Below are 25,256 nucleotides of genomic sequence, written 5' to 3'. Positions count from 1 at the left end.
ATAAATCCATGAAAAAAACTTTTGACTTCCTGCCATCAAATTAGCACTTCTAGAGCCCTTCTTTCCCCTCTTCCTCCCTTTAAGTAGATGATTTTTTTTCCTCTCTGAATTTGTCTCCTGTATATTCAGCCTCCTTAATGATCTTGACTTAGCCTTTACATTCAAATCTCTAAGTGCATACATTTTTCCTAGCAGCCACAAGTCTCTCCCATTTTAAATAAAACTCAGAAGAAAAAAATCCTCTGTATTCATCTCTGGTCAGCTGCCAATCTCCCTTGCTTTTCAAAGTCAAACTTTCTGAAATATTTCTTTACTCTCTTTGCATTGCCTATCTTTTGTTCATAATAGTTTCTCCAAAAGTCCTTAGAAATAGCTCACTCCTGCTTTAATTTTCTTCCCTGAGCTTTTCTAAGACATACTTCTCTTACTGTTTTTCTCCCACTTCCCTGCTACTCTTCTTGTCCCACCCTTAAATTCTGTGTATCTCAGGTTCTGATTTGGGTTTTTCTTATTCTACACATTCTCCCTTGGCAATCTTTCCCATGTCCATAGCTCCAATTAGCACCCGAATCTGCCTACCCAGCCCACACCTCCCTCTGTTGGGCTCTCAATTTACATGGCCTAGTGCTTACTTGATCCTCACTTAGGTTTCCACAAGTGCCTTAAAATAAAGATGTCATCTTCCTTCTCCAAACTTATTTTTCTTCCATTGTTAACTTATTTTAGTGAATGGTACCATTGCTCTCAACCAGGCGTTCATGGATTCTATTCTTGATTTCTCCTTCTCCTTCAACTTCCCACACTCCCAGTCCAGCCAATCATTAGATTCCATTAGTTTTATATTGGATCAAACTGTGCCCCCCAACAAAGATGTCCAAGTTCTGACCCCCTGGTACCTGTGAATGTGACCTTCTTTGCAGATAGGATCTTTACGGATGTGATTAAGTTAAGGATCTGAAGAAGAGATCATATGACTGGTATCCTTACACAAGAAAGAAGAGGAGGAAGGAGAGGGAGAACTGAGACCCAAAAGCAGGAGAGAAGGCCTATTCAGGACCCTGAGAAGATGCAAGGATCTACGGAAGTCATGTTGCCAAAGGCCAAAGAGCACTAAGGACTAAGGACTGCTGGCCCAGTCCAATCAACACCTTGATTTCAGACTTTTGGCCTCCAAAATTGTGAAAGAACAAATTTCTATTCTTATCATCAAGTTTGTGGTCATTTGTTATACAGTCTTAGGAAAACTAATGTATCTATCTTTCTTTTTTTTTTAGATTTTATTTATTTATTTGACAGAGATCACAAGTAGGCAGAGAAGCAGGAAGCGGGGGTGGGGGCAGGCTCCCTGCTGAGCAGAGAGCCCGACGTGGGGCTCGATCCCAGGACCCTGGGATCATGCCCTAAGCCGAAGGCAGAGGCTTTAACCCACTGAGCCAACCAGGCGCCCCTAATGTATCTATCTTCTAAGACTCTTTTGAAATCCATCCATGTTTCTCCATCATCACTGCCCCTAACTCAGACCACAGTTAAAACAATCCTCTGTCTTGTCTCCCTGCTGCTAGTTTCGGCCCTTCTTCCTAAAATGCATGAAATTTACCATCCTATTCACCATTTGTGAGTGGTTTACCAATGACTCCTGGATTAAGACCACATGCCTGGTATCATGGTTTACAGGACTTCTACTTTGGTTTCTGCTTATTCACGTATCCTTATTTTTCACCTCCTTTCACACTTACCCTCAGTTTTATGCTCTAGGCACAGTAGTAATTTCTGATATATATGGGACATTTACTCTCTTCAGACACAGCTAAGCCTCACGGCAACCCTATAAGGAACAAGCTTCTTTCAATGTCTCAGCCTTTTTTCATCTTGCTCTGGGACTTTACATATGCTGTCCTCCGCCTAAAATAATCCTGCTTCCTCTTCACCTGTTCTTTGCCCCTCTCATCTGGCTACTTCACACTTGAACTTTAGGTCTCAGCTTACATGGCATTCCCTCCATGAAGCATTCCTAGATCTTCCTAAATTGGGTTATGTGACCCACCCCAATTACTCATATTCTCATTACACTCTGAGCTTCCCCTATCATAATATAAAAATATAATTATCTTACATTTATATTTTTTTAATCCATCTGGGCTACTATAACAAAACATCACACCTGGGTGGGTTGTAAACAACAGACATTTATTTCTAACAGTTCTGGTTGGAAGTCTAATGTCAGGGTGCCAGTGGTGAGTGAGGACCCTCTTTGGGGTTGCAGACTTCTCATTGTTAATCTCACGTGGTAGAAAAGGTAAGCAAGCTCTCTCGAGGGCCCATTTTGTAAGAGCATTAACCCCATTCATGAGGGCTCTACTCTCATGAGTAACAACATCCCAAAAGCCTCTCTTCCAAATTCTGTCCCCTTGGGGATTAGGATTGCAACATATGAATGTGGGTAGAACACATTCAGACCATTGCAACTGGCCTATATCTCACACTGTTTTATGCTTCCTGTGGACTGAGGCTGTACCTATTGCATAGCATTGTAACCTCACCCCAGAATCAAGCATCATGCCTGGGACATAAGAGATGCTCAATCAATGTATGTTGAATAAGCAAAAGAAACTTGAATCAAGGTTGCTAGTAGCATTATGTCTCTAACACCAGCTAGGATAGAAAGAGATGTATTCCCAGACTTGGTTGCCAACTGTTCCCAACTTCAGAATTGATGCCTCCTAGGTCTTTGGCTTGGGCCAGTCCTCAAATACCATTTCCAAGTATGGCCAGACACCTGTAAGGTCCATTAATCCTCACTTCCCTATCATACTCAGCAATTCCTCAGTACAAGGCTCTCCAAGTGGCCATCCTCTCCCATTTTGCCCTACAATCCTCCTAAGCCCTAGCTCTTCTTGCTCTTTATCCTGGTATCCTCTGGAAATCCTGCGGATTCAAAACAAACTCACCTATTTTCTCATCCGTGCAACAAAATACTCCTTCTCTTGGCTTTAATGGAAAATTGCTTTCCCTTGAGAAGACTACCTTTTCTACTTCCACCTTGGTGTCCTACTGGATTGATTATTCTTTCAGAACCCTGGGATAGAATTCATTTGGCCCTTGAGGTTTCAATTTAGTTCTGACCATTTCCAAGTATTGGCTATTATATAATAGAAGAATTAGAGTTGTCTATAAGGACTTGACAACAGCAGTAAAGATATTCATATTCTGGAGAGATCCTACAACCATGAATTGTTTCAAAATTTCACTGAACCTAACCTCTGAAATTCAGCCTCTGAATTTCTCTCACAACGCCCAAATTCAAAATGAAAAACAAAACAAGTGGCACCTGTACCTTGGAGCCATGGAAACACCAAGTGTGCTGCTGATACTGCTCCTTAGCAAACACGAGGTTTCCTCCAGGTGGTAGGATCCTGGGCCCATGACATACAGCTACTACAAGTAGGGATGGAGTCTTATCAGTTAAGTATCTGACCTAGAACAGTACTCATATACTGATTTAATTTCTAATGGCCCATGATATGCTTGACTTTGTGGCAAATTCTAAAAAGCATTAGCATTTTCTTTTATGACTTACCTAATTTCTAACCTTACATGAACAGTTAAGACTTTCCAGCTATTAAGCTCCAGGAGGGAAGTTCCTATAGTCCAAAATAGATTCAAATGACTGGTGATCTTTTTTTTTTTTTTTTTAAAGATTTTATTTATTTGTCAGAGAGAGAGAGAGAACACACAAGCAGGCAGAGGTGAAGAGAGAAGCAGGCTCCCTGCCGAGCAAGGAGCCCAATACGGGACTTGATCCCAGGACCCTGGGATCATGACCTGAGCCAAAGGCAGCAGCTTAACTGACTGAGCCACCCAGGCGTCCTGACTGGTGATCTTTTCTGAGCACTTTCTGGTTGCTTATGTTGGCTCACTGAGCCATCTTCTGAACTATGACTTGTTTAAAGTGGAGTAGTCACCCTGTATGATGACCTTTCTTATGGTAAGTTAATATAAGTTGGCAGTCTAATTTATTCAGATGTTTGTGTGAACTAGTCTCACCAAGCTTTATTACCAGTAGATAAACTTGTAAAACAGAGTTCCTGAACCTGTGCTTTAGCCACATATCAGGCCCAACCCTGTTGTCTAACATATTATTACTGGAAGCAATCCATTAGCTGGTCATATACAAAATCGTAACAATGTCAAGTAATATGGAAATACAATTCTTTTTGATATCTTACAGGCTGATTTTGATGATCGAAATTATCTACCTTCTGCTAATCAAATTAAGGGCACACATGAAGTTTATAATACATTTCCAGGTGAGATAAAAGTCATTCACTTAATAAATATTCAGTGAGCATTTCCTTTGTGCAAGGACTTACGGTCAGGATAGTAAAGTATATAAGAAAAATACAAGGTGCCAGGTACAAAACCCAGTTTGGTAGCAAAGATCTCAATAAATAAAAATGCCAAGTAAATCGAGAACTAAATACAAACTTGAGCTGTTGCAATCAGATGTTTTCATGTGAGCAGTAGTTGAATTTCCAGGAAGGGGGCATCACTGTGGCTTAAAATGTTGAGGGATGCTTCACAAAGAAAGTGAAAAATACGTTTCTGAGCTTTGGAAAGGAATGGGAACTGCCAGGCTTTCTTTTTTGCTAAAGTATTACAATTAGAAACCAAGAATATAGGATCTATCTGTACTTACCTTATACTCCAGTTAAAATATTATACTTCAGATTGAAGAGTAACTCCTCCCAGGTAAAGTTAAGGAAAACATTACCATTACTGAAAACTATTATAAACAAAAATTCTAATGTTAGATTTTGCTATTAGATGTCATCTCTTAGCAAAATTAGTTTCCACAAAATGGTGGGAATCAAAGCCAAGGAACAAGTTGAAGAAATGGGAGATGAGGACATAGACTTCAAGAGAATCACTCTTTAAAAATGTTTTGGAGGTAAGATGGAAAGGAGAGATAGAGGGCAGAAACCAGAAAGAAATAAGCATTAAAAAGAGAGGGGTCATGGGGCGCCTGGGTGGCTCAGTGGGTTAAGGCCTCTGCCTTTGGCTCAGGTCATGATCTCAGGGTCCTGGGATGGAGCCCCACGTCGGGCTCTCTGCTCAGCAGAGAGCCTGCTCCCCCCGCCCTGCCTGCTTCTCTGCCTACTTGTGATCTCTGACTGTCAAATAAATAAAATCTTTTTAAAAAAATTCCTTTAAAAAAAAAAAAGAGAGAGGAGTCATAATATTTGAGAGATCTGAGCATGATGACAATTTGAATGAAAAGGAGCTTGTAGAGAAGGGGAAAGAAAATTGGAGCCAGGTCCCAAAGGAGACCAAAAAGATGGCCCTTGAAAAAAATACCTTTTCTCAGAAATCGAGGGAATAGGGGAACGGTTACAAATAAATTTATAGCTGTGAAAGGAAAGGTTTTTTACTATATGGCCTTATTATTTTTTGTGAAGTAGGAAGTAATAGTTGATGTTATTGTGAAGTATGAAGGAGTGAAAAGGGGGTTTAAAGAGAATGGAGACACGGTGAAATAGAAGACAAAGGCATTAATGGTGGTGTTAACTACCAAAATGAGTTTGGAAATCATAAGAGTATAGTGGTTTTATGATTGTTTCTAGTATCTTAGCTGAATGGCTTATAGGGCCAGATATTACAGGACTGATCCAGAATTGTGAGTTGGATGTCAGGTCAAGGAAAAAGACAAGGAGGAAGGGTCTCGAGGGTATTGATGCCAGGCATAATATAGCACTGTTCTAGAAATGTGCTTTGGGAAAAAGATACCAGAAAAGGAAAAATATGGAAGGGGATGGAAAGCAGTGGTGATAGAGCAGGTCATGTGACCAATTAAAAGATCAAGGCCAGATATGGAAGAAGTGCGACCAAGAATAAATTGGAAGGCAGTATTACAGGAATAGAGCTCTTGATGAGATTCTGATCAGGCATACTGGGGATAATATGGATGGGAGAAGGGTACTGAAATCACTCAGAACTATTCTATAACAAAGTAGGGAATATGGCCAAGGGAATGGGTTGACGTGGCCTGGGAACTGTGATATTTGGGTATTGGACAGATCATCCACTTGAATGCTGAAATCTCCTAGAAAATGATTTTAAAAATTGAGATTTGAAGGGCTAACATGATCCAGGTACAAAGACAAGAAAGCCTGGCAATGTCTGATTAATACATCTATAACCTATAGCTCTTGACCACGTTACTGCCGGTATCCTACACACTAGTGTAGTTTCTTTTGCAGGACACTGTGTTTCAATTGAGGCATAAAGGGATGGTAGTTCTAATTTATGGAATTGGTAAATGAACTTAAACATTTATCTTCACCATCTTAAAGATGGTGATCACTGCAAAGGAAATCCAAATGCCAGCGTAACAGGGGCTTATGGGAGAAAAAAAGAGAAGTCTGAAACATAAAGCACTATCAGCATTAAGTATGTGGTATGTATCAAAAGGGATAAATAGCCTGGGTGGCTCAGTGGGTTAGGTCTCTGCCTTTGGCTCAGGTCATAATCTCAGGGTCCTGGGATCGACCCCTGCATCAGGCTCTCTGCTCAACAGGGAGTCTACTTCCCCCTCTCTCTGCCTGCCTCTCTGCCTACTGATTTCTCTCTCTCTGTCAAATAAATAAATAAAATCTTTAAAAAGCGGGGGGTAGGGGGTAGGATAAACAGATACTGTATAAAAATGCATACTTAAGAAAATATCCATATCTCATTTCAACAATTCTTTCTTCTAAGGGACTTCTCAATAGCACAAGACATTTAACTTCACTAATAGCTCTATGGGCAAAACAGCAGGATCCAGGAACACACCATACATAGTTAGTTTGCCTCGAAACAAAAAACCTGGGTTCAAGTTCCTGGTCTAACATCTACAGGTCTGCAACCTGAATACCTAATGCACCACTCGTACTACTATTAGCTGGGTTCCCGTAGCAAATCATTTAACATCTCTGAGATGTTCTGTAATGATTATACCTACATATGAGTAATTACAAAGGGTAATAAATTTAGATATTATGGGAGCCAATTTTCCTCCTGAAAAATTGTGTCACATATCCTGGTGATCTTCCCTTCATTTTCTCATTCTTGGCACATCAATAAAAATATCAAAGCAAAATTTGGGGCACCTGGGTGGCTTAGTCAGCTAACCATCTGTTGATTTCAGCTCAGGTCATGATCTCGGGGTTGTGAGATCAAGCCCCATGTCAGACTCTGTGCTGGGCATGGAGCCTGCTTAAAATTCTCTTCCCCTTTCCTTTCGCCCCTCCCCCCTAAAAAGGAAATTTTGTTTCAATTGTAGGGGCATTTTTATCTATCTATTTTTTTAGTGGGGTATAACAAATAAAATTATTTTTTAAAAAATCAATAAAATTTATTTAACTTCAAGAAAGTATCTTATATAGACCCAAAATTAACAAGGACATCAAATCTTAACGTTTTGCCACATTGAAGAATATTTTTTAAGAAACAGAAAGTATAGACTACCTATGTGTCTTTGCCTCCTATAAAGAGAACCTTGGTCCTGAATTTTGGGTTTATAATTCCCAAACCTGTTTTTAAAGCTTATGTTTTTTTGTTTTTTTTTTAAAGATTTTATCTTTAGGGGCGTCTGGGTAGCTCGGTGGGTTAAAGCCTCTGCCTTCGGCTCAGGTCATGATCTCAGGGTCCTGGGATAGAGCCCATCAACAGGCTCTCTGCTCAGCAGGGAGCCTGCTCCCCCCATCCCCCGCCGTCCTCTGCCTCCTTGTGATCTCTGTCAAATAAATAAATAAAATCTTAAAAAAAAAAAACTTTATCATTAAGTAATCTCTATAACCAATGTGAGGCTTGAACTCACAACCCCAAGATCAAGAGTGACATGTCCCACTGAATGAGGCTGCCAGGCACCCCTTTAAAACTTTACTTTAAATGAATATATCCAAAAATCACACAGTATTGTCTTACATTAATAAATATACATACAAGAAATATAATATGCCATGAACTTGCTCTCTTTTTTTTTTTCATCACCACTGTTTTGGAGGGTAACTGATTTACTTAATGCTGGCTTACTCATTTTAACTAGACAGCATTCCATTAAATGAAAATATAGCACAACTTATTCATTCTTATGTTACAGACACTTTATTTCCAAACTTCATTATTATAAACAATACTGTGATGAACATTCTTCCATGTCTCTCTGGCAAATATGTAGGAATATTTACAGGGCATATATATGCGTGTATGTATATCCTAGTGGAATTGCTGGTTCATATGCACACATTTAATTTTAGTAAATGAATATTGCCAAATTGCCCTCATAATGACTATCAATTTATACTACCGAAGACAGTACCTGAGAGTTCCATGTTGTTTTTCAACATCCCTGCCAACATCTAATATTTAGACCTCTAAAATATTACCATCTTGACTAACACAAATTTTAGTAACTTGATTCTGACCCTATTGATCCTAATTGTTGCAGAACTTTGATTTCCCAACATTATTATCTTCTACTCCTAACTTTCTATTATTTCTTGGTCTCTTTTGTTAGTTTCTTTTCCTCTACCCACTTCTCTTGGCATTGCAGGTCTTCATCTTTGTTTATTCTCTTTTTAGCAGTCTTGTCCAGCTTACACTACTCACAGCTAATTCCTCAAATCTACAAGTCACCTCTCTTCTAAACTTCAGACCCATATGCCTAGCTGCCTACTAATCTTATGGGACTTACATGTTGTATAAATAAGTAAAACTCATTCTGAAAAGACCTCTCTTTCCCCCTCAATTTCTTCTTCCCAACTCTTACTGCTTAATGATACTCTCAAAGACAAAGTGTTTCATGTCCAAACGCTGGACATCATTAACTTTTACTTCTCCATCCACTGCCCTCTCCCCTCCAACAAGTCAACTGATTTTTTTTTTTTTTTTAAAGATTTTATTTATTTGAAGAGAGAGGAGAGAGACTGGGAGAACGAATGGGAGGAGGGGCAGACTTACTGCAGAGCAGGAAGCCTGACTCTGGGATCAAGACCTGAGCCAATGGCAGATGTTTAACCAACTGAATCACCCAGGTGACCTGTAAGTCCCACCTTTTTAACATCTCTTGTATCTTGCTCTCCTCCCCATACTTAACTGTTGTTGTCCTTACCACTTTTTGCCAGAGGTTATACTGATCAGAAACAAGCACTTTGGAATTAGACACACCTGGGCTTGAATGCAGATTTTTATCACTTGCAAACTGTGTGACCATGAGCAAATTATAATCAAGCTTTCTGCTAAATAGGAACAATATCTATATCGTGTGTTCTCTTCAAGGATTAAATGAGCTAACAAATGCAAAGTGCCCCCTACATTGCTCAGCACACAGTAAGAACTCAGTGATAGCTATTCTTCATTAGCTCAACTTGAGTGTTGTGATTAGCTTTGGCATCTCCAATCTTTCTCCCCGCCCTCATGATCACAATGCGAGCAGAATTCTCTCATTTACCCTTCCCTCTTTCTTCAATAACTTTCCTCTGTTTACACAAAGCCAGATCAAGCCAAATCATCTAACACACTTTAATCTGAGCCCCAGCCTCATTTCCTAGATTCTATTCTCACTAGTTTACATAGTCCCTGAATACATGTTTCATGTATCTGTGCCTTTAGGTATATGCTACCTACTATATGTCTAGGAAACTGGTCTTTATCTTTCCAAGTTCTAGGGAATATTATGTCAAGCTTTTCCTAGCCCATTCAAAAAGAAATGAGTACTGATTCCAGTGGCTTATAAATTGCTGCTGCACTCATTTCTTGATTTGTCTGTCTCCTTTACTAGCCTGTAAAAAATGTGAGAGCAAGGCCTAGATCATCTATTTCCAATATGAAGCACAATACCTGGGGGTAGTAGGCATTCATTAACTACTGGATAGACACTGGAAGGACACTGGAACTGGCCTAATTCCACACCTTCTAAATAACTTTAAACTGCAGAAATCTGTCAAGTTCGCTAACACCAGTAAACGTTTCCAAGAATGTCAAAATGATCACTGAAGGATGTAGGTATTACAGGTGGGTTTTTCTACTGTGAGAAAAGACAAACAATGAAAAGTTCTCATGTGAAGTAAAATACTATGTGAAGTAAAATACTTCTTTTTACTATGAAGTAAAATTAAAAACTGAACCGTCAGTATCCAGATAAAGATTATAAACTATTTCCTGAATATGCTGGCCCAATGTACTACTGTCAACAAATAAGGATAACTAAGTCAAATACAGAAAAGAACATCCTTTTGCAAATAATAGTATTTATAATGAATGCTTACTATGTGTCAGGTCAGGCCTTGTGCTAATCATTTTCTATACAGGATATATGTTACTTAATCCTTCCAACAACTATGAACTAGAAATTCTTATTATCTTGCCTAAGGGAACTGAACCAGGAGTTAAACCTAGTTCTGTCTCACCTAAAAGCTTATGTTCTCAACTACATCACACTATTGTACCAAGCCACAAAGTGGGCATTTAGTCACAAGGATCAGAGAAAAGTAACTAACACATAAGGCCAGGCTTCTATGTAAAAAGACTAAAACAATTTAGATTTTCTAGTTTGCAAAGGTGAGGGAAGATCATCCACTTCTAGGAACTCAAGAATGGTGACAAACAGTATTAAAACCAGACTCGTTTATCAAATCCTTTAACCAGCCAAGAACAAGCTAGACAGAATTCAGGCTTGTCTATAAAACAATTCCTATTTTACTAAAACAAAAAAAACAAAAAAAAAACCAAAAAAACCCACACTAGATTGGATAGTTTTGGGTTACCTACCCAGAATGTTATTTCAACAGATCTCTTAGTTTGATATAGGACTGCATGTTACATAAATCTCCTTTCCAGGTTCTACACTAACAGGCCAACAGTTAGCTTTGAATTCTGTCTTTCTAAGAATCATGGTTCCTTTCACATCTGATCTGTAACAGTAATCCACTCGTTTATATAAAATGTCCTTTAGGGAGAAGAAACACATGTATTTGATTGGGGGTTAGGTATGCATGGATTTCCAGGGAGTACTATCTAGCACCCATTCTTTTTTTTTTTTTTTTTTTTTTTAAAGATTTTATTTATTTATTTGACAGAGAGAAATCACAAGTAGATGGAGAGGCAGGCAGAGAGAGAGAGGGAAGCAGGCTCCCTGCTGAGCAGAGAGCCCGATGCGGGCCTCGATCCCAGGACTCTGAGATCATGACCTGAGCCGAAGGCAGCGGCCTAACCCACTGAGCCACCCAGGCGCCCTAGCACCCATTCTTATTTAAAAGTCCATGCTCTGCTTTGGTACTCATCCACTCAAAAATTCAAGTATCTATCTATCCATGGCAATTATGTTTTAAAACTTGCTTCAATGAAGACAAGTTACCATGACATCCAATAAAACTATTAAGTGATTTTTTTTTCTTTGAATACCAGCATCTCTGGTAGTACAGTGGCAGCATGATTTAAGTAGGGAAAAGTCTGTCATAGACTTTGAAGAGTCTTGACAGAAGCTTGACAAAGGTCTTGACAGAAAATTCAAACCTAAGTTCTTCCCTTTAATGTTAAGATGGGGGAAAGTTCATCTTTTTGCACTTATATAGTTGCTTCCTTCTTCAAGCTAAGGAAAAAACTCAGTACTATAAAATATTTTAAATTTCAAAGACAGTGGTCCTCAACGTTGGCTACACCTTAAAATCACTGTGGGGTATGAGGGAAAGGAGACGACGACCCATGCCCAGGCCTGACTCCAGATCATTCAAATCAGAATCTCTGCAGGTAGGCTCAGGTATTGAGGGTTGTCTTTTTAAAATAGTGCCCCTAAGACTTTAATAAACAGGGTTAAATTTATGACATAAAAAGATTCAATTGCCTACCTTAATTAAGATCAGCTGTGGACCACAACTTCTTGTGATGAACACTGGCTGTAGGTCATGTGACTGACTACAGCTAACCATTGCAGACCCTACCCCAGTGTCTCCTTACTTGTAATGACTAAAAAGTAGAGACAGTAGGCTATAGACAACAGAGCTCTCTAGGTAGGTAGTTGGTGTGTGTGCTACCAATCCCTTTAAAATGTTGGAAAGATGAAAAGCAACCACTGAATGACAATCTCTGTAGTGACTTAATTCCACGGGATGAGATGTTACCTGGGTGGCTGGTTGCTAAAGACATGAAGGATGAGTAGATTCACTGTTAACTTATGCGACAATGAACAGGCAACTGAAAAAGTTAGAGGATGGTCCTCCAGTCATCTGCTTCCTACAAAGCCAGTCACAACCATTCCATTGACAAACTACAGGAAAGAAACAAAAATTAGATGTGAGAAATGTACTTAGAATAAGTAAAATATAATGATCTGTGGTATTTTGAGGAAATTCCCAAAGACCAAGAGAGAAGCACAAGATGAATGGGAATACCCTAAATCAGATCTAAGGAAATTATGCTTAACAGTAAAAAATGCCAGCTGAATACGTTTCTGAATACTTCTACTACTGTTATTAACACATAGTAAATTTTATTAGAAGTGAACGAAGGGAAGAATCAGCAGTTTGTATATCCATAGTTCAGAACTTCAAATATAAGATATGGGAGATGTTTATTTTTTACTTCTTTAAATGGCTCCTTTTTCATTTTTAAAGATATCAAACAGTAGTCTGACTACTAGCAGGCAAGTAAGTAGTTTGAAAGAAAGAAAAAAAGTGGTAGCTAATTTAATTACTCATTATTAATGAAGAAACACCAGAGTTCTGGAAAAACACTTTAGAAAACCCAGCACCTATCTCAGTTGTGATGAAGCATCAAGCATTAAGCCATGGACCTGGTAAACTTGGAGATTAAACAAGTGGCTAGTTCATAAAAGCCCTTTAGGAAACTATAGTAGACTGGAAAGATAACACAGAATGGTGTGGAGAAAGGCTTCTTGTTTGTTAAGACAATGCACAACTAGATATAGAAGGCAAATGTAATTATTAGCTGAAAGCAAGCAAGGGGACCCAAATCATATTCCCCAAATCTCTTTGCTCCTATGTTGTTTCTAAAGAAGAGGATAATTTGAACTTACTGAGACCAAGCTGATTTAGCAACAGCAGAATATACATCACAGGAAAATTTTCATCACATATTCAGGCTCAAGATCACTATTTTTTAGTTAAGAATTGTACCACCTGTGTGAAATAATACAGACTGTTAAAAAAGACACAAGGCCTAATATAAAAAATACAAGAACTACATTACAGTCTTTGTTAGACTGCCAAGTACCAACTTTCCTTTTGTTTTACAAGCCACCTTAAAACAGTCCATATTGTTTTTGGCATCTAGCACTCTAGGAAGAGCACTGAACATTAGTATTGCAAGCTTGACTATCACTGACAATTTAGAAAAAATTCTGATATAAAGAGTACCAATTTTTTCTTCTGGCTACAGTCCCAAGATGGTGTCATTTCAAAGGCAATTGGATAAACTGAGGCTACAAACCATGAAGACCCACTTTCTACCACATACTGCTCCCTTTCTTCCTGCCCACCTTTATGTCATCATAAAAGGAGTAGAACTTGATGGAGGTAGTAGCAGTGTTAACTCAGCTGTATAACCTACAGTATATAAGATACTCTTCTGCTTTACTGAAATGAGCATTTTCTCCCAAACCTTCTGCACACTACCAATATTTTTAACATCCACCCTGTAGGCTGCATACTAAAAAAGGTGAAAGTGCAATTCAATAAAGAACAATGGCCTTTTCAAAAAATGTTTTATTGCTATAAGTAGTGAGATTTCTTAATCATCAAAATTGGAACAAAACCTAAGGTTTTGTTATGGGGCAATACAGCCATTTCATGTGACTTTGTTTTTAATTTAGTTTCGGCAGTAGATTCAACAAAGTTTAGATGGTAGCTGGATGGCATCAAGAAAGCTTGCCTAGAACTTCAAGTGGAGCATGAGCTAGAACATGAAGACTACCTTCCATCTGACAGGTCAGTCTTTCTTAGAACTCATAGAGTTATTTCAAAATTTAAGGCTCATAGTTACTAAGTATACACATTATCTGGTAAGAAAATTTAACACTTCACTTTTTACCTTTTCCCAAAGACTCTACACATGGCAACTGGAATATTCCTAGAAATTGTGCAGGAGAGAGACTTCCCTGAATTTATCACCACCTACCTGAAACCAGACCACAATTTCTGGCCTCCTCTTACAATCAAAGCTTTAATTTCACAGCTCTAACAGCAACACACCATGGAGTACAAACATCACTGAAAAACAAGGGCCTGATAAAACCCACAGAAAAGCTATTCCCTAATATTGGGACTACTTTTAGCCATACTATTATAGATCGCACTTTGTGCGTAATAAATATAGAAAAATGTTGAAAATGTAGGACTCAACCATCTAATTAAAGCTGAGTAAACTAACCTAGTCGGAATTTAATTTTTAAATGAGAAATGACAAGCGTAGTAAATATAAAGAAAAACAAAAATAACTTTACTTTCCTATGTTAATACAGGTCAAGGGACCCTTTCTTCTGAAAAGGGTTGATAACACCAGTTCTCAGCAATAAACATAAGGCACTTGTTTAGAATACAACATCACTGCATTCCCCCCGCCCCACACTTGTTTTTCTAATCCTGTTTTCCCCCACAGTATCATTTGGAATTAATAGAGTGAATGAGGCAAATGTGAGATGATCCAGTTGATACTACTCAGAGCAAGACAGTACAGTACAATGCTTTAGGGTTGCTGTCTGGACATAAAATGAACCCTGTCAAGATCTTCTGACACCAGACAATGTATCCACTATCAAGTAAACCTGAAAGAAAATAAAATATTTATTCAATAGTTCCAGTAAAATTGGGTTGGAGTACAATATACATGTTAGGAATTTAGCTCCTCACGGGTGGCATCTGCATCAAGAAGAGTTCTGAGTATTTATGAATTTTCATTCTAAGACAATCTACATCATTTGAACATTATCAAGACAAATATATGAATTTCATTTCAATATACAGTAGAGTTTAAACATAATTCACACATATACCCCCTATTATATGGCTGGTGCCTCCTCCCAACACCTCAATAGTGGCAGAGGTAGCACTAGTGTTCTTTCCCAACAATAAGAACTTCAGTTGCCACTCATAGGAGAAGTTGAAAAAAAGTTTGTTTGTTTGTTTTTTGCCATCTGTTAAGATGTTCCTGAGACAGGGCCAGTTAAGAAAACATAACAAAGCACTGGAGTTCAGTTTGTACTTCTCTTTACATCACTAATTCGTTAGACTGGGACGCGGAATGCAGGTCACGTACTATGAAAGGTTGAGTTTAGCACAACTGTTCAGTCAGTAGGAGCAGAAGGTCTCCTGAAAATTCCCTTTAGAATATACGTCTTATAAACTTAAAGTACCACAAAAAGGTCAATTATATATACAATTGAGTCACTTAATTTGCTCGGATCTTGCAAACGCAATGAGAATATTGAGCCTGAGGCCAGTTCTCAGTATATAGGTTTAACATTTTAAGGCTCGTTTTCTCCATCAAAATTGCAGTATTCAGTTTTCCTTTCAAATGACGAGTTAGGAATTACATTCATAGTACCTGCCACCATCCTAGCCCTCGATGAAATCTTAATGCAGGAGAGGCACTACACCTGCATTGCGGAGTTCCCCTGCATGGGCACTTGCTTGGCCCATCCTAAACGCTCCCATCAGCACTAGTTGTACAGCATGTTACATTGCCTCTGGCTTGCACCTCTGTTTCCACCTGTGTATTTTCACAGAAGCCCAACACAGATTAGTTGAAATATTCACACAACTGTTTTTCAAAACAATTTATTGCATCATATTTGGTACCTTATGTTTGACAACAAAAAGGAAATTACATCTGTAACTGCAGGAAAAAGAAGCTGGTCTGTTATTGAAAAAAAAATCTTGGGCCCTTTAAAAATTACAAAGTCTTGGGCTTGCCTGAAACGACTGAGCAAGAAATATATTCTTAGAAATGTAGGGCTTCAAGTATTACAAACCTGTGACACTGTGGAAAAATTCCAGAGGTATCTAAACTGCAGCACTTTTTTTCTGCATATCGTGAACAAGGCCTGCTGAGGTTTTAAACTATTAGTCTCTTGATCAGTCATAGAATGGTAGTCAGGAGTTCTGCTCTTTAACTTCAAGCCACGGTAGATTTTCTTTTTTCACTCTTGGGTGAAAAAATTCATGCGTGCTAATTAGTTGGTGCCACATCACAGTGCATTTGGTTCTTGCATTACAGTTTTAACAAGTTTGGCCAAAACAATGCTGAAAGGTTTGCATTGCTATTTTAGTTCTTCAAGTTTTAGTTAAAATTGAGATTGTTCCAACTGGTTCCTTCAGTTAAAAACTGTGGTACAAGAACACCAAACTGATCATGTACAGTGAATTTTGGAAACACAACAAGCGTATTGAACACCCTCTAGGTTTCTTATAGTTCTGCTTGGTATCTATATGTCCCAGCTTCTACAACATCAAGCATCTGTTGTAGGTTTCTCTGTAAATAGTGATTCACATTGCATACTTCCTATGGTCAGAATCAACCCCGTAACAAAATCAGTCAGATGCTAAAGCCCCAACAACTCTTTGTGCTCAGTGAAAGAATCCAGTGCTAAAACAGCGTTTTTGCTGTCTGAGATATAGTAAAATCTCACAAGACAAATTTTAAAGTAATATTTCTGCCACACACCTGCTTTGTTAGCTGTAACAGCCTCCAGATTTTATATAAATTAGTTAAAAAACATGGGTGGGTAGGTAGGAATAGAATAAGGTATCTTCTTTTAATCCCTCAATTTTAGCAGCTTTTAATTTTTTAAGAAACTGAACCTATATCCTGTAATATGTTAGATATTTTATATATACTTTTTCAGCAGGATAAAAAAAAAACGTAAAACACTATTTGAAGGCAAGAACATTTACTCTTCTCATTCTGTGTAAGTTAGAGCAATGCAGCAGGTGCGTGACAAAAATATTATACACTAGATATGGTCCAAAGTCATTCCAATTGCTTGTTTAATGATGTTCAAATTTCATTGGCCAGTTCTTCAGTTTCTGCAGAACTATCTCCATTAACTGTGATCTTCATATCCTCTTCATATCCAGGAGGCATGAAAGCCAAAGCATAGGGGAAAAGCTTATGACAATTTGCTCTATAAACTTCAGCAGCTTCTTTACAGTCTCCTAGGCTACCATCACACAAGGCTTCTAATACCTCCATACAAGTCTAAAGAAAGAGAAAAGGTCATGTTATAACTTGTCAAAGAAGAAGTTTGTACTGTGAATTCATTAGACATTTCATTATCCACAGATTTTCTGTGGATACACACGTATTTAAGATACACAAAAGCATTTCACTTGCACATATATATCCCGTAAGAATTAGTTTCTTTGGAATTGCAGGGTTTACACAAAAGGATGAATTTTGTTGAGCAAGCAAAGTGTGTAGAGTGCTGCATTTAAAGACCCACTCATTCTGAGCAAGTACTCAAACCCAGGTGGAAACCCTGCCTCAGCCCAGGCTGGCCCTGTATATAAATGCAAAAATTTCTATGGTAACGTCAGTTACTTACACCTTTCACAGTTTTGTTTTGTTTTTTAAGAGGTTTAGAGATAGTTGACAATATCAAACATTGTTTTTCACCCTTGTATTCAAATTGTAGGTTTTCCCACTAACGAAGCAGGAAAGGAAGTCTCAAACCAAAGGGCACATACACAAGAAAAATTTGTTCATATAAACTGACAACCGTTTCAACCAAACCCCTTAGTGTATTTTCTTCTATTTTAAAATATCTTATATGATGACCTGCATTTCCTATGTTTTATCTTTTCACCTGAAAAAAAATTATGTAGTTTGCAGATATATAGTAGTATCCAACAACTTTGCCACTCTAGAAATGTTCTAATCTAAATGATGTATTAAAATATTAGCAATCAACAAGTCAAATGTTTCTTGAAGGTATTTACTTCATTTGCCATTAAAGCAATACTTCAAATGCTTATTTTGTCTGGCTAATTATCACAGGAAGTAACACTATGTCCTTTGTTTTTAGTGTGAACTAGAATCTCAATTTTGCAAGACATCCATGTATCTTTTACTCTATTTAATTTCATGTCACATTACAAGTTATGAAATGAGTGTTTTAATTTGACCCCTGGCATATGCATCTTCAGTATGCCAGAATCTTCATCCAGGGGGCGCCTGGGTGGTTCAGTCAGTTAAGCGAATGACTCTTGGTTTCAGCTCAGGTAGTGATCTTGGGTGGTACTAGCCACCCCTGCATGGGGATCATTCAGAGTCTGCTTAAGATTGTCTTCTTCCGGGACGCCTGGGGGGCTCAGTGGATTAAAGCCTCTACCTTCGGCTCAGGTCATGATCCCAGGGTTCTGGGATCGAGCCCCACATTGGGCTCTCTGCTCTGCAGGGAGCCTGCTTCCTCCTCTCTTTATGCCTGCCTCTCTGCCTACTTGTGATCTCTGTCTGTCAAACAAATAAATAAAATATCAAAAAAAAAAAAAAAAAAGATTGTCTTTTTCCTCTGTCCCTCCCAACTCCTGTGTGCATGCATGTGTACTCTCTCAGTAAATAAATCTTAAAAAAGAGCTCTTAAAAAAGAGCCTCACAGGGGCACCTGGGTGGCTCAGTGGGTTAAAGCCTCTGCCTTCGGCTCAGGTCATGATCCCAGGGTCCTGGGATCAAGCCCCACATGGTGCTCTCTGCTCGGCAGGGAGCCTGCTTCCCTTCCTCTCTGCCTACTTGTGATCTCTCTCTCTCTCTCTCTCTCTCTCTCTCTCTGTCAAATAAATAAATAAATAAATAGCCTCACAGAGACCACTGCTTGCTCAAAAATGCAGACAGGGCGGTGCCTAGGTGGCTCAGTTGGATGCGCATCCGCCTCTTGATTTGGGCTTGGTCCATGATCTTGGGGTGGTGAGACTGAGCTGCCCTGCTTGGGATTCTCCCTCCCTCTCTGCCCCTCTCCCCAACTTATATACACACTCTCTCTAAAATAAATAAATCTTTTAAAAAATGCACAGATATGAATGAAGTGAAATCTAAAATTAACTATGGAATATATATATATATATGATTTTACTAAAACACATATCTAGAAAAAAAAAGTAACAGATGTGGAACTAGCTCTTGAATGCCAGGTAGCCTGCTATGTGTGTGTACACACAGAGACAATCCTACATAAATTTAAGATAAGGTTAGTTTCTGATATGTATTCATAATGGTTTGGTAAACAGTAGGCATAAATAACAAAAAAAAAAAAACAGTTACCTGGGTAAAAATTATTCTCTTTGTGAAAAGAGAAATTCTCGTTAAAAGAGAAACAGAGAAGTAATCAGATACTCTTAATGGAGATTATGAGAAACTCTTTACCTGGAGGTTTCTGTTAGTGAGGGATTCATCAAGCGTTGTTGCCAACTCTACAGCTCGCTTCTGACTAGAAGGATCTAAATAATATACCATTTTGGCAGCTAAGGGACAAGTAAAAAGGAAATCTGTTTTATTTCAAAGTAAAATCAGCATCTTATCCTCTATCCATTCAAATATAAAATGTAACATATATGTGTACTCAGTGAGGCACTTTATTAGAAAAATAGGAACAGTCATTTGAAACACTGTTTAAAAAAACCCTGATAGACCAAAAATAGCTTAACTAGGATTAAAGTAAAAAAACTATGAAGAAATAAAATATTCTAATAATAGTTGTGTTTGTGCAGCGGAACCATGGATAGTTTTCTTCTTTAAAATGAACATAATTTGGGGCTGAGGGGAATACTCCACAAAATGTGATGGGGAGGGGGATGTGGGAGGGAGACATCCAACCTTGATGGTATGGGCCAAAAATTTGAATTCAGAATTCCACAGAGGCATACAAAGCTGCTGGCGTTCTTAGCCAGGTATTCTAAAAGCATCCTACTAATGCACTACCCACACGGTCCCATCAAGTCCAGACTGTGGACTGCCAGCATGGACCCCTGCCTGTGAAAAGGTTTCAAGTGCTCTGCATTGTTTAGTTTAATATCTTATATAAGCATGAGAAGTAAAAGATGATGGTTACATCCAAGTGAATTTTAAGAACACACTGAAGGGAGAAAAGAAAAAAAAAAGAACTCTCCTCCCACCTTCATTATATGTAATATGTAGCTAAATGCAGTATACTTGCTTTGTTGTAAAGACAATGCTGAACCAGGAAAAACTACTGACCTTGTTGCACAGTAATAATTTTGTCTCAAAGATTTAATTTATAGGAAGCATATTTAAGCTATTTTCATAAGACTAAAATGTGAGATAACTGCAATACCTCTTCCATGAGAACTATGTAACCTTGTCACTGATTCATTACGATAAAAACTAAAATTGTTTTAGAAGGTTAAGATAAAAAGAAAATAATGTGATTACCTGATAATCTGTGTGGCAATGAATCAGAATTCCTTTTCAGAAAAGTTTCATTAAAATTCTTTGGATTCGTTGCTCCAAAAAGACGATTCATTTCTTGTTTTAATACTGTTCTAACTGTATCAGGTAAATCTTTACTTTCACACACTGCTGAAAAAATTAAAAACAAACTCGATTAGTAGTTAGATACTCTGATACAGTTTGCAGAAGTTAAAAAATTATGTGGAAGAGTCTGATGAAATACAGCAATTATACGTAAAAACTAGATGAACCTACTTATAATTCAACATTTAAAGAGCTTATTAAATAGATGTAAAGAATGTGTGTCAGCAGAATAATCTAATGATTTTCTAATAGCATTCAAAGACATTTCACTGATAAATGATTCACTTTCAGAAAAAAACAGAAAGCAAAACAGGTAATGAAAGATGTAATTCTGTAGCCTTCCAAGCCCAAAGGCCTGCCCCCCTCAACTTCAAATCAAGTCTGTAAAGTAGGGGCTTTGATGACACCTACCTGATAAATACTGTCACAGTAATTATGGAGTGCTGAAGACAACAGAATTTTCCTCACCTCCATCTTCTATACCCAAGTAAGGCATTATAAAATTTAGCAATTTTAAAAGACAATATGACTGACTTCATTGACCTTTATTTGTAGGGGCTATTTAAACTGAGTTATCACTATATAATAAATTCTAAAGGATCAACAAAGTATTTTCCTGTAATGACTACGTGCTAGTAATAATCTTATTTTCAGGGCCTGGGATTTAGAGATGGAAAAGCTGACCCTCCCTGCCCCAAACGCTGACTGGATTTTGGTGTGCTTTTTTCCATCATTATTTTGGTGTATATATATAGAGAGAGACTGAAGCTTTGAGCCAGACAGAACTGGGTTTGGATCTAGGCTTGGACAAGTCACAACCTCTCTGAACTTATTTCTTGATCTATAAAATTGAGGAAATACCTAACCTAAAATGATCACAGTAAAGAAAGGTTATATATAAGAGAGCTAATTATATAATAGCTAAATATATAATTTGATAAATTATTATTACTTTTGTCATAGATTGAAAATGTATCTTCCTTATGGTTAGGAACCACAGTGGTCACTTTTCAAATATCGTACTGATGAGTATGTATCCCATGTACTTAACTCATTATGTGAAGCAAAAGTTGCACAGAACACTAACCCTAACTTTGTGCTATGCATTCTGGTATTTTCTACTCTATTTCTATTTTAGATTTTCAAATGGTAGTAATGACTTACTAAACTGCTTTCATTATCTCCCTAATGGATCACTATCCTAAGTTTAAAATTAAACATGAAATCTTGGGTAGTAAACATCTACATGAAATATTTGACATATTATTATTATGTACCTGAATAATTAATTATAAGACTTTTGTTGGTTAAATAATATTTCTTCTCTCATTCTATAGAATTGAGTGGTTCAATTAAATGAGGGCTTTTCTCCCCAATTAAATGAGTTACTAAAGAATATAGCTTAAACTCCATCATGGCTGTACTTTCAACTTTTGCAATTTATCAGTATTTGTTTTTCAGGGGAAGCAGGAGTACAGAGAGAACTCAAAGAAAAGTTGGTAAAATAGATGATAGCCAATTACAATGAACATTATGTCAAAACCAAGGATTTTCTATAAAATGTGGTACTTCCATGGGCTTTGTTGTTTTGCATTAAGTGCTTTCCGGACACTATATGAAGATGGGAAAGTAATCACATAGTTAGATTACAGTTGGTTACAGGTGGAAGCTAAGCTTTTCATGTTTTTATGATCTTCATTAAATCTGTTTTCCTCAGATTAAAACAATCTTCCCAGAAAAATCAAAACTGCTTTAAAAAAAAAAAAGCCCACACAATTAAAAAATATATATATTTGGGATATATAAATAGGAAATATTTATGTAACTCCCAACTTCCATTAATAGCTATTTCCAAAAATATTTGTCACTAAATCACAAAATGTTTAAGGCTGACTCTGTTTACTCCCTTGTGTTATGTAGACTGGAACTATAATTTCCAGGAAGATACTAATTACAACTCTGCTGCAGTACAACTTAGAATGTTGTATGGAATTCTATAGAATGCAATTTTACCTGTATCTTTAAGGAAAGGAGCAACCGCAAACGTCACAATCTATTAGATAAGCTTTTATTGCTAAAGACTAGAGGGCTGCTGGATCAATCTAAAAATCCTTTGAAAGTGATTAAAACTAACAAAAAATATTGAGGTCTCAGGAAAATAAAAAATCCCAGACTACTTATCTTCCTTGCTATCTTCTGATAGAACAATGTCTTGTGAATCACAGAAAAGCAATACTTGATTGAGGGAAGGGTAATAAAACCTTCTCTAAGAGGCTTTTTTTTTTTTTTTTAAAGATTTTATTTATTTATTCGACAGAGGGAAATCACAAGTAGGCAGAGAGGCAGGCAGAGAGAGAGGAAGGGAAGCAGGCCCCCTGCTGAGCAGAGAGCCCGATGTGGGACTCAATCCCAGGACCCTGGAATCATGACCTGAGCCGAAGGCAGCGGCTTAACCCACTGAGCCACCCAGGCGTCCCTCTAAGAGGCTTTTGATTGGAGTCTTTCAACATCTTAAAATTAAAATAATGGTTGGTTCATCCTAAAGCAGATTAAGTTAGTAATCATCAATGGTTAACAGTCGCATTGACAAGGGGGCTGATTCTCAGCAAAAAGAATTTCTCTGGGGCACCTGGGTGGCTCAGTGGGTTAAGCCTCTGCCTTCGGCTCGGGTCATGATCTCAGGGTCCTGGGATTGAGCCCCACATCGGGTTCCCTGCTCAGCAGGGAGCCTGCTTCCCCCGCCCCCACTCTGCTTGCCTCTCTTCCTACTTGTGATCTCTGTCAAATAAATAAATAAAATCTTAAAGAAAAAGAAAAAGAATTTCTCTGGATTCCCAGGCTAGCTGGCATTTTCGTTTATAATTTGGGTAGAAAATGCTCATATTTTTGGGACACCTGGGTGGCTCAGTGGGTTAAGCCGATGCCTTCGGCTCAGGTCATGATCCCAGGGTCCTGGGATCTAGTCCCATATCAGGCTCCTTGCTTAGCAGGGAGTCTGCTTCTCTCTCGGCCTCTGCCTGCTACTCTGCCTGCTGTGCGTGCTCTCTCTCTCTGGCAAATAAATAAATGAAATCTTTTAAAAAAAAAAAAAAAAAGCTCATATTTTGTGTAAGCTAAAGACTACTCACTACTAGTTAAAGGACAACCTAAAAGTGATTACCACTCAAAACAGTAAAGTAGATAAATGAGAGTATTAATGAAGTTTTTAGGAGAGAAATGTATTAGTATAGAAGAAAAATAATCTGCAAATAAAAGAAAAAAGGATTTTGTACAAATGACAGAGGAAAAGACAAAAGATTCATTGTAGAACAAGATGACCAGTGATTTTAAAAGCATGTAAATGAATAATGAAACAACTGAATACCTAAGCTCCTATCTTTTACTTAGCACGAGCAGGAATGTAGTAGTTTAAGTTGCTCTAAGTCCTATAACTTTAAAAAAAAAAACTTGAAAATCATCTTCATAATTAAAAGGGGGAAAGAAAGATGACCTGTATGGTAAATTACTATGTAGCAGATACTAATTACATTGGTAGTATAACAACATTCGGAGGATTTTAAGGGTACTCATAATCAGCCTAAAATGAGTATATTTACTTGGTTTCTATAATAAAATAGGTGTTGATGCACCTTTTTATCCCCATACTTCCCAGAAAGGTGTTACTGTGAGAATTTCTTTGTGAAGAAGTATAATATAACTTGACATGACAAACGTGTTCTTGAAAAATTACTTCTAAGTCAGTGTTGTTGTTTTTTTAAGTACCAAATATATTAGTTAAAGGAACCCTGTAGGGTATATCAAAGATGCCCCGACTCTGTGCCTTTGTAGTTTCACAGATATTTTTATACAGTATACACCTGTTTTTAACAGAGCAGTCTACCCAATTCTTGAAGGCTTTTTAAAGAGAAAGTGCATCATTATCACTCCAAATTATCATTTAATTGTCTAAATTTAGTCAAAATCAGAATTACTTTGTAACTCTCTTCCTGACAATGCTGTCAGCTAAACATCTGGAGCAATGGGTATAGCTAACAGTGACACAAAATAATTCTACTCTTACATCAGGACCATCCTGCCTTTGTTCTTCTGAAATCCAAGAGCATTTTAATTCTTGAAAGAACTGTTCCAAGGAAACAGTCGTATGTTCATCAATCCACACACATACTGTAAGTAAATATACTCAGATATGCCACTTTTAATTCCTATTTCAAAGGTTAGTCTCCAAATTCATAGAATTTTATGTATTATTTTACTACGTTTTAGGAAAGAGCTGATTATATGAATAAAGTGTTTATATTAATTCTCAAAACAGCTTAAGTGCACTCCATCCTAACCAGGAATGGATTTAAGACCATTACTCTTGGCCTTCATCTTCTAACTCAACGATTTCAAAAAGTTTAATACAAAAAAAGATACTAGAAATTTTATTTTCTCTAAATACAGCAATTCTGGGCTGCCTGGGTGGCTCGGTTAAGCCTCTGCATTCGGCTCAGGTCATGATCCCAAGGTCCAGGGATCAGGACCCACATCAGGCTCTCTGCTCAGCAGGGAGCCTGCTTCCCCTTCTCTCTCTGCCTGCCTCTCTGCCTACTTGTGATCTCTCTCTGTCAAATAAATAAATAAAATCTTAAAAACAAAATAAATAAATATAGCAATTCTTTCTTCTATTTTCTATAAGGCGGTTATGTTATTTATTAATTTCATAATTTAAGAATCTGAGA

At 37.7% G+C, this 25,256-nt stretch overlaps 1 protein-coding gene across 2 annotated transcripts in view; it reads right to left on the bottom strand.

Moving 5' to 3' along the window:
- Positions 1 to 14,810: 14,810 nt before the first annotated feature.
- Positions 14,811 to 25,256, bottom strand: part of NAA15 (N-alpha-acetyltransferase 15, NatA auxiliary subunit) — an 84,331-nt gene continuing 73,885 nt past the window's right edge. The window contains exons 18-20 of one of the 2 annotated variants that reach the window (XM_059378501.1): positions 20,434 to 20,580; positions 19,408 to 19,505; positions 14,811 to 17,247 (exon numbers count right to left, since the gene is read on the bottom strand). In XM_059378501.1, coding sequence (XP_059234484.1) covers positions 17,047 to 17,247; positions 19,408 to 19,505; positions 20,434 to 20,580 — 446 coding nt within the window. In that variant the 3' untranslated portion in view covers positions 14,811 to 17,046. The remainder of the gene's footprint in view (positions 17,248 to 19,407; positions 19,506 to 20,433; positions 20,581 to 25,256) is intronic. The other variant, XM_059378509.1, reaches the window with a different exon arrangement.

The sequence above is a fragment of the Mustela nigripes genome, chromosome 1 (genome assembly GCF_022355385.1).
Source record: "Mustela nigripes isolate SB6536 chromosome 1, MUSNIG.SB6536, whole genome shotgun sequence".
NCBI lineage: Eukaryota > Metazoa > Chordata > Mammalia > Carnivora > Mustelidae > Mustela > Mustela nigripes.
The sequence above is the reverse complement of the archived record's forward strand: the minus strand, read 5'-3'. Positions and strand labels throughout refer to the sequence as shown.